Source organism: Lissotriton vulgaris, chromosome 1_1 (assembly GCF_964263255.1).
Source record: "Lissotriton vulgaris chromosome 1_1, aLisVul1.2, whole genome shotgun sequence".
In the NCBI taxonomy this organism is placed as follows: Eukaryota; Metazoa; Chordata; class Amphibia; order Caudata; family Salamandridae; genus Lissotriton; species Lissotriton vulgaris.
Window position 1 is genome coordinate 1,103,051,508 of NC_141685.1, and position 13,614 is coordinate 1,103,065,121.

Genomic DNA, 13,614 nt, shown 5'->3' on the forward strand with positions numbered 1-13,614 from the left:
AGAACTTTGATGCAAGCCCTGTGAACTGATATGTGTTGATGTGGGAGACAGGATGCTTGGGTTTGCGGTGGGGGAATGTGGGTTTCTCATGGTGGGGATTGCCGACGGGATACATTTTAAGAACTGTGAACTTGTCTCATCTATCTCTCCTTAAATGCCACTTGTATATGGGTATTGAACTGAAGCCTGTTTATGTTTAATAAAAAGACCTTTAAAAAAATGACAATAAAAAAGATTTAAACAAGAATAGGAGTCGATGTTTTTGTTGTCTATATTTTTTCATCGATATTTTTCACATCAATATTTATGTCATTGATGTTGTGTCAGTGAACCAATTTTTTATTGAGTGCGTGTCTCGCTTACTGACTGTGTGTGTAATAAATGCTTAACACTATACTTTGATAATCCTAAACTGCTCACCAACACTACCACAAAAGAGAGCATTCAAGGTTATTAATGTAATCCCTGTAAGTCAATAAGGGTCATCTGGGCTTTCTACATAGTATACCTTGTTTTGATGCACTACAAAAAAAGCCAGCTTCCTACATTACCTTTTATTTGTTGCAGCAGACTTTTTTTAATTTCAGGTTAAAAATTGCTACAAAGTTGAGTTTGAGTGTTCAGATAGAAATAATTGCATACTCATTCTGCTTCAGTGTGCTACTACTACACAGTTGAAGTTTTGGCTATCTTTTCTACATGTGTATCCTGGTTTCTAATGGGTCACTATTGGCACAGGATCCCTTAGTTGATATTGTAAAACTGATGTTTACATGTAATATAGATTACATCTAGATTCACTCTGTAACCCAGTTCCTTTCCTGCTTCATTCATGTAGGTGCTTAATTGCCCTGATGAAGGGCTCCGTTGAGTCCGAAATGCATTGGGAAAAATAAACAGAAGTTCACTGTTTTCCATCAATTGATGTTGCATGTTTTTGGAACCACATGAAATCTTATTTACGACAAAGAATTTATGAAGAATAATACATTAAATTTTTGCAACTAACTTGATCAAATGATTTAAATTGGATTAATCCTCTTATTGGACATAAAGCAGTGGACTGAGGGGACGCCACCCCTGGGGTGGCCCTTACTGACATACTGCACAGAAGAGGACATTGATACTCCCTCTTAGATGAGCAAATGAAAGAATCATTTTGGCATTGTTGATGGTAAAGGAAAATGCTTACATTCACCTGAATTCCACAGATGTCTTTGTTCTCTGCAAGGACGATGAGTACAAAGGCGGTGAGAGTTGCTTCAGGTTCATGTTCACTGGTACCACCCTTTACGAGAAAAGGACAAAAAAAGTAGTTGTTAATATTATTAAAAGTCAGAGGTGCAAGATATTGCTAAAACTGCTAAACATTCTAAAAAAGTTTGCACCCAATTACTGAAGCCAAGAAGTCTACAAAGTCCACATAAATCCCACACAAATATGATTTGCATCTGGGTTTTTTGCGCCCCATTAAACTAATTAAGAAACTGCTGGTTAATTTTCCACAGCTATCTTTATTTTACACTCCAGGGATAATCTGGCAGCAAGGCAGGCTTAGCTCCTCTTGAAAACACGGACCCAGATTTTGTGCAAGGTGATTTATTCGGTGTTTGTGCTCCCAGCCATCATGGCGCGTTTCGCGCTACACAGAACGCTTGATCACATGACACAGATGGATTATCGGGATTGGTTTAAATACATTGATGACGTTACAGGTTTTGGCCTACATGTTGCATAAACATAGAAAAAAATCCTGGTTTGTGAACTTCAAAATCGTTTTGTTTATCAGTTCATTCTTTTTAAATACAAATTTATTTTACACTATGTACATTTAGGATGCATTGAATTGTAATATTTTGATATCACATGTCTGCTTATATATATCTTCAAATCAAAGCTCACTCAAGTACCTAAGTCTGCCTATATTTTCTGAATCCATATGCTATTTTTTGTGATTCTTCATGCAACAGCATCTATGAGCACTTTAAAGTGGACACAAGCAAAAAAAACGTATTGCAAAATAGGAAAAATATATTAACATATGTTTACTACCTCAAATAGTAGGTTACTTTCAGCGTACTCCTGTTAAAGGTTTTTTTTTTCCTTACCCATATCACTTTGCTTTTGTGAAATGGTGTTTGGCTTGGTCAGAAGCGAAATTTGACAAAAGAGACTCTTTTTGGAATATCATTTAATGATATACAAGCAGCAGGGAGGAATAAAGCTACACATATAACACTCTTCCCTCAGGAACTCACACCTGCTGCCCTCCCTCTGGAACCTCACTGCTTGGAGTTCAAAGGTACATTGAGAATCCATTTTCTTTGCTCTGCCTTTTGATCCCAGTGATGCATAGTGGTGCATAGTGGTTCCACCGAGAGTCTGCTCTGGATCCATGCTGCATGCCTGTTCTATGCTCCTCTATCACTCACATTTGTGTGAGCATTTAAGATAGAAATGATTAGGTTAGCAGTTACTCGTAAGAAGAATAAATTAGCACATACCATCATTGTTCTACTGGTCACAGCCTGGTCCTCCTTGAAAATACCATCTGGCTTCTGCTTGTTCAAGACGAGCCACTCCACCGAGCCACAAATCACATCCCTCTGAATGCTGATCAGGCTGTCAGCCAAGGCGAAAATCTTGACCACAAAGGCAGTCAGCCTGCAAGTGTGAATAAAAAGATGAGAAGTAGAACAAGAGACCTGAGGATTAAGGGTATTCAAAGATTTTTCTATGCAGACTTGGCTATTTTTTCAAAACTTTGCAAGCTTCATAGTATGTGCATGGGCTGTGAATTTGAAGTTGAGGGGACGAAATCTCTAAAAACAGTAAAACAAAATGAAAAAAACAGTATAATCTGGATTCAGGTGGTAGAATTATAGTTTTTCTACATTGCTGGATCTTCACTAGTATACATACGCACTTGAAGATTTCTACCTGGATGTGTGATCCATGAACAGTTTTCACGTATATACACCATATACTTGTATGGAAAAACGTGTTAAAAATGCAGGTAAATTCTGCAAATTATCTAAGGATACCCTTTTCGAAAGGAGCTTGTTTATCTTTGAGCAATATGTCCAAATGAACATTGAAACTTAAAGTAACAGTCCAGCATAAATCCTAGGTGTGTTTCCTAAAAGTAGAAAATAACACATACAAATAGAACACAATGGAACACTCTTTCTATTGGCAGTTGACTCAGAGTCTTAGATCTCTTCTCTGCCTCATCAAAAAGAATGCTTGAACACTGAGCATGGTTTCTTGGATCTTTCTGAGAGAAAGTGTCCCTGATTTGGTCAAAATGTTAATGCCACTTCGTTTTTTACAACCAGCAGTGTTTTTAAAATAAAATTCCATCTGGATTCTATTTCTACTCAACTGAAGTTTGGTGCCATGCATGTGGCCGAAAGAAGGCTACAAATGTAATTCAGGGGCATATTAGAACAATTCCCCAGGGGAAAAACAGGCATTAGCACCTGCTTTGTGTGCCCTCTGGGTACTTTCTTATTACAGAATGGGTCACAAATGATTGTGGATCCTCTTCTATAATACATGTAGCACCAGCACTATCATTAGAGGGCATTCCCTCAATTGTAGGGGGTCATGACCATATGAAAACAAGGGAATCTCTTTGCCTCTTTGACTGTGGTGTATCGCGATGAGGGCTCAGGGGCAAAAAGGCCTTTAGAAGGCGAACTGAAAGTGCACCACAAAAAAGTGCCACACTTTCTGTGCACCTTCTAAAGGCATCAATCTGGAGGGATAAAAGGGGGTCCCCCCTATAACCCTCTTGCTGGCAGGGGAAGTGACTCACTACACCAACCTGCAAGGAGAACTCTAATCCCTCTTAAAAGTACAGGCGGGTTGCCGCCTGCAAAAAGAAACACGGAGTAGCTTTTAAACAGCTGCTCCGTATTTCTCTTGGAAACGCTACCCTGTGGGCAGTGCGAGTTCGTGACAGCCCTGAGGGTAGCAAATGTAACACAATAGTATGAACTTTCCGTGTTTGCACTCGGTGAACCTGCTTAAAGGTGCGCTGTGGTGGAAACAGGAAAAGTGCATCCTATCTGTAATAGGGCCCCAGCTACTCCGTGGCACCTGCCTACCTACTTAAAATTCTGCGTTTTTGGAGGTGCCATTTTTGTATGAACACTCCTTTCATGTTTTGAGCTGATACTGTTGGTGTTTTTTTTTGTCCTCATCTCACCAATAAGCTTCTGCAGATCTTAAAAAGCCATCATTCTCCAGCTGGGCGTCCTACGGCTTACTGCACTTTCTTAGGTCGACCCGACCGGTCCCATTTGATGAAGGCTTATTGTAATCATAGGACCGTGGGGGAAGACAACTCGAATTATATTATTCTCAAGTCTCGGCCCCAACTCATAAAGGGCTGTCAGATGTTTATCAAGCTTTCCCGGTTCCATCCTGATCTAAATGAGCCATGGCAAATGTGGCTTTAAGCCAATCCTTGCTCTTCGGGGGCTGTGGGTCTTTCCACTTCATACAGATCTCTCTCCGGGTAAGTAACACCAAGTATAGCAGCAACCGACTATGAATCTGTGATGAATTCAGAGTAAACAAACCATCATCGCCAAAAACCACTAATGATAAATTAACGTCAATGTTGACTTTAAAAATGCCACAGAGAATGTCTCCCACCCCCTTCCAGAAAGTTCTTAATTCGGGACAATCGTAGAAGATATGGATGTCGTTGGCATTGAGAGTCATACACCTGGGACATTTTGGGATGGACAGTGGGGCTAACTTGGCTATCTTGGCTGGTCTGTAATAGAGTCTGTTGATGACAAAAAAGTGAATCTTCTTTAGGCTGGCTGGTTTAATGAATTTGTAAAGTAATTTCAGAGAGGGCTCAAACAGGTCTATAATGTTAGACTCAAAGAGGAATTGATTCCAAACCGAAGATTGTGGTGGATGTTCCATGTCTTTTGCATCTAGAAACTTCTTATACCAAATAGAAATCTCTTTCTGTTTTGGTTGCACTGATTGATTTTCAAATCTCCCCTTATATCCCCCTTTTCTGCTTCAAACCAAGATATAAGTTGTAAATACTTAAACCTAGAAAAGCCAGTACCTATCTTAGCCCCTAATAGCTCCCAAGGATGGATTCCTGTTGTGCCTAACAAATCAGACCAAATGATGATGCCCTCTCTCTCTTAATTGGTACAGCCAAACTATCTTCAAGATATAGTGGTGTCCCAGGGGAGTACCATATCTGTGCAAAATCTGAGTAATATCCGATTCCCCATCTACATCTCACTTTGTATCAAGTTTCCAGGGTGGCCTTAAGGATCTTCAGGAGTACTCGTTTGAAATACCTCGGCCCCAAACTTATATAGAAAGTCTTCTCCGCCTCCTCCTCCCTCCGTCATTGGCATTTCGCCCAGCAGCCTTCCCCACGATGTCTCCTCTGGTTTTGAAAGTAGCAGTCGGACGTCTTTAAATTGAAATGCAAAGAATACCAACCAATGTCTGGGAGAGCCAACCCCCCTTTGATAAGCCTAAGCCTCAGCTTCTTCCAAGACAGCCTTACTCCCTGGTCTCCCCAAAAAAAGCTCCCAATCTTACTTTGAATCTTGCGAAAACTCTTACTGGGAAAAACCAACGGGACTGCGTTAAACAGGTAGGTCAGCTTGGGGAGGATAACCATCTTCACCAAGTAAACCTTCCCGTAGATTGTCAGGGTAAGATTCCTCCATCTAGCAAAGAGGTGATCTATTTTCTTGGTGTTTTTTTTTTCAAATTGATCTGGGGGATTCTATCCAGTTCTTTAACAATATAAATATCCAAACATTTTAGCTCTTTACTAGTAGTACCCTCCCATTGATTGATGTTCCAACACATCACCTCTGTTTTAGAAATATTAGCTAAGTAGCCCGAAATAGAGCCAAATTCTTCCAGAAGGGCTTCAACCGTGGAATAGCTGCCCCCAGGTTACTAATGTATAACATTAAGTCATATGCGTACAGGGCTAACTTACATCGATAAAGTTGGGATTTGAAAGGATAGACTGAATTATGCAGTCTAATGGCTTGCGCTAATGGCTCTATATAAATATTGAACAACAGAGGGGAAATAGGACAGCCCTGTCTTGTTCCCCTCTGGATGTTAAAACTAGAAGTCAGCATACCATTCAACAGGATCTTTGCAGAGGCTCCCTGATAACGTTTTTTCAGGGTTTGAATAAAAATGGGGCTGAAGCCCATTGCCCCTAGTACTTCCCAGAGGTACACCCAACAGACCCTGTCAAATGCCTTGGCTGCATCCAAGGTCACTGCAGCAAAGGGATCTGATCTTACCACGACCAAGTCAATGTTGCCTATCAGTAGCCGTGTCTGCTCTTGGATATATCTCCCTGTTACGAAGCCCTTCTGATCGATGTTAACCAGGTTAGGGACCAGTTTGGCTAATCTCCCCACCAGAATACCCATAAAGATCTTATAATCGGTGTTCAGCAGGGAGATTGGATGATAAGAGTCAGTTTTTAATGGGTCCTTTCCTGGCTTTAGGATCAATACAATGGTTGCCTCCTTCCAGGATCTGGGGACCTGACCTGTTGGGCTATATACTGAATTAAACAAGGTACCAAGTACTGGGGTCAATTAATCTGATAGAAGTTTGTAAACTTCATTCGGGAGTGCGTCCCTTCCCGCTGCTTTATTATTTTTAAATTTCTGGGGTGATAGGGGTGTCCAGGATTTCGTGGCTATCATTCATTAAGGTTGACAAAGATTCACCCCTCAACCAAGTTTGTATTTGATCAAGGGAAGGGGCCAACTCCTCTTTATAATGATCTGAAAAAAGGGAGAGCAGGCACGCACGCATGTCCTCTACGCTACTTGACTTTCCTCCATTGTTATTTACTATTAGTTCATCAATATTATTGTTTGAACGGTCAACTCTAGCTTTCCAGGCCAGTAAGGTGCCGGCCTTCTCCCCATACTCAAAGTTTTGCATGCTCTTAGTGAGCCATTGTGCCCTGCACTTCTGGTCCAATTTACCCCTGTACTCCTGCCTAGCACCTTCCAGGTCACCCCGGACTTGTGCCAACCTTCCTGGACTCCCATGGCGGAGTTGATTCCTCTCAGCCTCCAATTGAAGAATTCTCCCTTCAATGACATATAACTCCCGGGCCTCAGCCCTATTCTTGGAACATATAAGGCCATGCAGCCTGCCCCTCAAGTTGGCCTTAAAAGCGTCGCAGACAAAATCCATGCTCGTAGAACCAATGTTTAAAAGAAAATATTCTATGGAGGATAATTTAATGGCCCGGATAATCTCAGGCTCAAACGGCATAGCTCTGTTAAGCGTCCATCTAGGTTGTAACATATAACTCTTCCTAAGATATGAAAATTACACTGGAGTGTGGTCCAAAAGGTGACTTGGTAGTACAGAGAACCCCGTCAAGCCATCCAGGGTAGACCTTTTGGTTAGAATGTAGTCAATCCTGGATGAGTGACAATATTTTTTACTGTAAAACGTGAACCCCTGAAGGTCTCCCCTCTACGCCCTCCAGACATCCGCCAGATCCAGGTCTTGCAACAGATTTTTCATAGCTCGACAGAATCGGGGGGCCCCTATGTAGTGACTCTGATTAGACCTGTATTTTAATGGATCAAGGAGGACATTGAAATCTCCACCTATGATCAGGGGGGTAACCACTGTTAATTTAGATTGTAGCTTGCAGATATAAGTTGGATCGTCAACATTAGGTCCATAAAAAGATGCACAAGCTAGCTCTGAACCTCCAAAATCCAACTGTGCCACTATCCACTTCCCTGTCTGGTCAGTCTGCATTGATTTAATAGAACAAGAGGCCCCCTGCTTAATCAAAATTACAACCCCTCTATTATTGATCGTTTGTTGTGAGGAGCAATAACATTTTATCCAGGGGATTCTAGAGAACATTAAGCGACTCTCTGCAAAACTGAAATGCGTCTCTTGTAAGAGACAGACCTGAGCTGGGAAAGTTCTAAATATTTAAATATCAGCCTTTGTCTGCGGGGACATCTTAACCCATTTACATTCCAGGAAATAAAGTTGAGGTTGCTATCCCTTATAGAAGTTCCCGCCATCAGCTTACAGACCTTTGGTGCCAGCTAGATGAGCCTTTCTTAAAATTGAGATGAGATATATTTTTTTATTTTACTCACTGCTCCCCACTTGGTGCACCCCACCCTTCTGCCCTCCCCCCACCCTGTGACCCCTTTCCCCATGAGGAACCCTCCCTTTCATTAAGCTAAGCCTATTCGATCGCCACTCCCTCAGGCATTATAAGAATACACAAGTACTAACAGTTGAATCTAGGGACTTGCTGCCTGAGAACCCCCATAACTTCAATGCCCTCCCTTTCTACCCTCCATCTCCATTTTGATTTTAACAATAGGGGCATCCACCTCTTCAGTCGTGCAGAATTGGTACATATGATTGCTCCACATTGTGCATAATAGCGCAGGGAACTGAGCCTTGGCCCCAAGCTATTTAACTCCTCGAGCCTCTTCCCCAACTCCCAATGTCTTGTTGTGGTGGTAAGAGAAATATCAGATCTTATAGAGAAGAAGTTTTGACCGGTGGATGTTATGGTGCCTTCCTTGAGAGCAGAGGATAGAATTAACTCATTGACAGAGCATGATAAAAAGTTGACTAAAATCTTATTGGGTTTCTGCTTAGCAAGATTCCTCTTGAAGGGATCACGGTACACCCTTTGAATCTCGTGCACAAGGTCTATGCTGGGCAAGTTCTTTAATACTGTTCCCTTTAATAAGGAAATTTCGAACCCCTTTATGCCCGACCCCTCAAGGGCTTCAGTAATATTTAGGAGCCTCAAGTTATTCTTTCTAGATGGATTTTCCAGATGTTCAAGATCGTCTTTTACTTCTTTATTCTAGGCCGATAACTATGCCAAATATGTTGAAGTGGTATGCATAGCTTCCTTAAGTTTGTGAATCTCCAAATCTATTGCATCTGTTCTTGTGGTGACTTCTTTCAATTTCTGAGCCAACACTTTGCAGGATGCTTGAATGGCAGCCTCGTTCTGAAACGGAGAACCTACTGGCCATCTCTGGCTCGTTTGTCTCTGACACAGTGAACCTACTTGTCATCTCGTCCTTCAAGGCAAGTAATATATCTGTCAGCGAGCGTGTCATAGAATCCGAAGCTACACAGTCATTTGCAACTGTGTCCTTTGTGACTTTAGTGACATTCTGCTGAGCTTCCTGAGTGTCTTGTGTTGCCAGGACGGAATATCTGTTAGAATATCTGTTAGAGAGGCTCACTGCAGGGTGGATAGCAGATGCAGATGCTAATGAACCATCAAGACTATCAACTGTATCCTTCAGAGGGTCAGGTAGCTTTGGCCCCTTCAAATTGCTCTGTGGGGTGGTAAGCGTAACTTCTGATCCTGCACTTATTCCATCTAAAGGCTTACCTATGCCGATAGCTGGAAGGCTCTGTAGACCATGCACACCCGAGGGGCTATCCTGGTCAGCGTTCTTTATGGACTCACAAGCAGTTGAGGTTGAAGTAGACATGACTTTATAATACGTTTTATATGAAGGGGTTATTTTCTTTTTTTAGGGGCGATGGCTTTTTGCCCCAACCTCTTCCCTAGCCCTTACCAGCCTCTCTCCCCTTAATGATGGTTTCGCAGTCCATTGTATCCCCTCTCTGCTTACACTGCTATACTGACGCTCTGACTTCTGAGATAGGGGGGAGACTCGTGAGGACAAGTAGTTGAGTAATATCAATGTTGAGGGAATAGTGGGCCGCTCTAGCTCGCAGAATATATCTGCTGATATTTGGTGGTGATGTACCCACTTTCACTGCGTCGCTTGTCTCCATACAGTAAGGGGGTGCCTCTACCCCCCCCCCACAGGTAGCCTGGAGATTACAAAAACCCTCTTATGATGAGACAAAAGAACGCTGCCCGTAGAACTGCCTGGAAGTAATATATGCCCCCTCTTACTGTAGCAGGGTTTCCGTTCTCCCACAGAACTGTGCACAGAGATCTAGAACCTGGGTGAGTTAGGGTGACCCAAAACTCACCTTAGTGTCAGAAATCCCCTTACCAAGCTAGCTACAGTGTCTCATTGGTCAGAACAACTTACCAATGACTTAGACAATCCAGAACATGAACTTAGGTATCGTGGAACACATGAACACTCTTTCGTTATATAATCATTACAAACCAAAACGGGGAGTCAAAGAACACACATGCAAGTTTGAAATGTTTATTTTTCAATGCAAGGTTCTCAAACGCAGTATCTTATATAATATCAACATACATATTATAAAAATCAGAGTTATCAGCATAGTCACTAGTCCATAATAAGCGAACGGTGATAGCATATTATAATGCAAAATCTATAGAAATTCTGTATCACCTATATTTCGCGCACCCTATTTAGCATACTATATTATATCTAAGAAGGTCTCATTTGGGTTTTTAGCAGGGCAGGCCCATACCTCTAATGGTCAGTAGGAGCAGATCACATCAACAGCTACCGGCTCTCTGCATGCGAAGCATCAAGTGTGTCGATTCATTCCCTGTAACTCTATCTTTAACCCGCGTAGAGCCCAATGTTGGCAGCAACATTATTTGTGTTATGTCTAATGTGGTGCGAGGATCAGGTTTTCAGCAACCTTGTGTTAGGTTATTCTTAGAGGGTGCAGTTCTCAGTGTGCAGACAGTTGTACCAAGCACAACTGATATCAGAGCAATAACATATTATTCTCAAATAAATCACATCTTTCGTCTAGGTTGAAAGCTACAATAACAATTAGGTGTCGTGTGCAAACTGAAGCCGAAGGAAAATATGTTGTTTAAACAATTAATAAACTCATGCTAACTTAACACAATATATAGAAACGCAGTAACCATATGACACCCCCCCAATGATCCAAGGACGGTTAAAAAAAAAGGGAAAAAACATAAGCCAATACTATATGAGAGGCAAAACATGAAAGCAGAGTTCAACCATATTGAGCCAAGCTAAATGTATGTAAATGTATATAAGTGTTTAATAACAAAAAATATGTATGAATGCCTATAGTGGCCACACAAAAATATAATAATCTTGAACTTGAGGCCCATTTTTAAATCATAGGCCCAGAACATATAAACGTCGAATGTTCGTACACGAAAAGGCACCATTCAGAATTACTAAAAAGTCACGTGCCATAATAGTGAAAGTCTCCAAAGCCACTCATGGGTGGATAGAATATGCAAAATAGGTAGCCACAGCTTCCAACATGAAATCACTGTCATCATCCGAAAACAGTTCAGCCATCCAATTAAGCAATGGGAAAGAACATACGTGCTCCTCCAACACCGAATCCTCTAGCAACATCAGAGGACAACTCAGTGGGTTCTCGAGAACGCTATGTGCCAGAAAGTCATGTGCCGATGCGGGTACGTCCCACTGACCCATTAGTCCATGCATCGCTGCCACGGCCATAACCCTTTCGCCAGAACAAACCAACTCGTGAGCAACTACGGGGCTCATCAGCTGATCAAAATTGACGTCAGGAGAAGTCGGTAAGCAGAGACACAAATCAATGGCCCAGTCGAAATCACAGCTCAGGCAATGAAACACAGGCTGGACACATGTGAAATAGGAAAATCGAAATGACAATCCAAAAGCCGTGCTTAAAGTCGCAAGCGGTAAGGTGCCATAGTATTCAAGCATCCGGTTGCGAAATAGCATCAGTAGGGGCTGAGCGGCTTCTTGCGCAGGATGGGCAGCCATTTTTTATAAAGCAAAATATCACCAAAACGCCTGCAGCCAAAGCCAGCAAAACAGGGAATCCGCCAAACAAACTTGCGAATATAGAATGAAAGAACGCAGGGATAATACCAAATACTTTTTCAAACGTAGTCACGAGACCACTGCTAACCAATTTAAAAAAATGTGCGAGTCCAGACGTGGAGGAGGCATTAAAGATTTGATGAACCAGCTCGCAGAAATGAAACGGCAAGTCAGTATTTAAAAGTGCCTGCACCTCTGTACGTGTGTTAGCTATGTGAAGGACATAAGTTTCACGGGCCGAGCTCAGGGCCACTTCTTTTTGAGACAAAAGAGCTCTTATTCGGCTCAAACCATTGAACTCCGCTCTCAAGGTTGGGATTCGCGGCCAAATGGAAACATCTAAATTCCCATGCGTGGGTGGATATAACACGTTCTTGCAACACACCACACGTTCTGATACAGTAACCACATAGGCGATACCGACCATTAACCCACAACACGCCTCGTTATTCAAAAGTAAATAACTACCGTTAGACAACAAAGTGAATGTGGGAACTATTGCAGGAACCGGTGTGCCTTTTAAAACACAGGCCAAATTAGGCCGGTCCTGATTACAAGAACCATGCAACTGGATGTGTCTGCATATCAGTGAACGGTCAGGCGACTGTGTGCATTCTTCACCATTCAGATTCACTTCCTTCCCCTCCTTTAGACATCTGTATGTGTATGGTAAAGACCACGTCTCATGGAGGAAAGCTCTGCCTAATGGTTCATATCGCCCTATAGCAATATATCGCATACAATTTGTAAATTTATACAGAGCAAATGGTAATGGAATAATACCATGGATAAGCCATGTAGCAGCAGCTGCCTCAGCTACAGAAAAGGGCAAAGATTCAAATTTTTCAATGTGTAACATAGAAAATGATGCATCTCGCATGGAAAGCATGCGCTGCTTGTCAGTCAAATTAAATGGGGCAAATAGTGATGAGACGTTCATATAACTCCAAGGCACTCGACCAGCCTTCAGAGTCTGTAGTGTCCAAGCAAACTGCGTGACAGAACGCAATTGATTTTGACCATGATACAATATGGACACTTCATCATGCACAATGTCAACAACAGAAGACACAATATTGTTCAATGTGTAAATCCGGGAAGAAAGCGTGTTAATACTGTTATCGACAACTGCAAGCCCTTTTTCTAAATTTGCTTGATCAATTGCCCTTAGGCGCTTAGCAGCCTCAATTTGAGAAACTTTCCAAATTCCATTGTAAACCGCATAAATCCATCGTTTAGATCTACCTTTAGCTGGGCCTTTATAAAATCATTTAAATCCACATTTTCAGTTAATTGAGACAGATGTAGTTTAACTGCAGCTAATGTGGAATGTTGTAACCAATTCTGACACAGTTTCCCCACAGGGTAAGTGGTGACTGTATAATCAGTTTCAAAACGGGGATCTGGTCTTACCTGTGTGAACCCTTCAGCCAACCCCAGAAATCGACGTTGGCAAGAATCAGAACTCTTTTGCCACAACAGCCAACCCTTTGGATCCAAACTGTATTAGAGACTGTATCTCACGAATAGACAATTCCGAAAAATTACCCCAACCTGAATATTCTTCTAATTCGGGGATAATTGGTGTATTTAATTTTTTAGAAGTAGCCAATCCAAAGCATGTTGTTTGGGAAATAGTAGAATTTAGAAACAACATGTGATTCGGGATGAGACATGCACGGTGCAAAGCCTCAGTGCCTTGTCCCTGCCAATCTTTGGTACCCCAAACCGATTTAAGGTCAATTATTCCCTTCCAGAACTCGTAGCCATCTAAAGCCAATTT

At 41.9% G+C, this 13,614-nt stretch overlaps 1 protein-coding gene across 2 annotated transcripts in view; it reads right to left on the bottom strand.

The window, feature by feature from the left end:
• Positions 1-13,614, bottom strand: part of LOC147748681 (A.superbus venom factor 1-like) — a 1,130,076-nt gene that overhangs the window by 376,229 nt on the left and 740,233 nt on the right. The window contains exons 26-27 of one of the 2 annotated variants that reach the window (XM_086963555.1): positions 2,505-2,664; positions 1,199-1,288 (exon numbers count right to left, since the gene is read on the bottom strand). In XM_086963555.1, the coding sequence (XP_086819681.1) occupies positions 1,199-1,288; positions 2,505-2,664 (250 nt within the window). Of the gene's footprint in view, positions 1-1,192; positions 1,289-2,504; positions 2,665-13,614 lie in introns of both variants that reach the window. The other variant, XM_086963554.1, reaches the window with a different exon arrangement.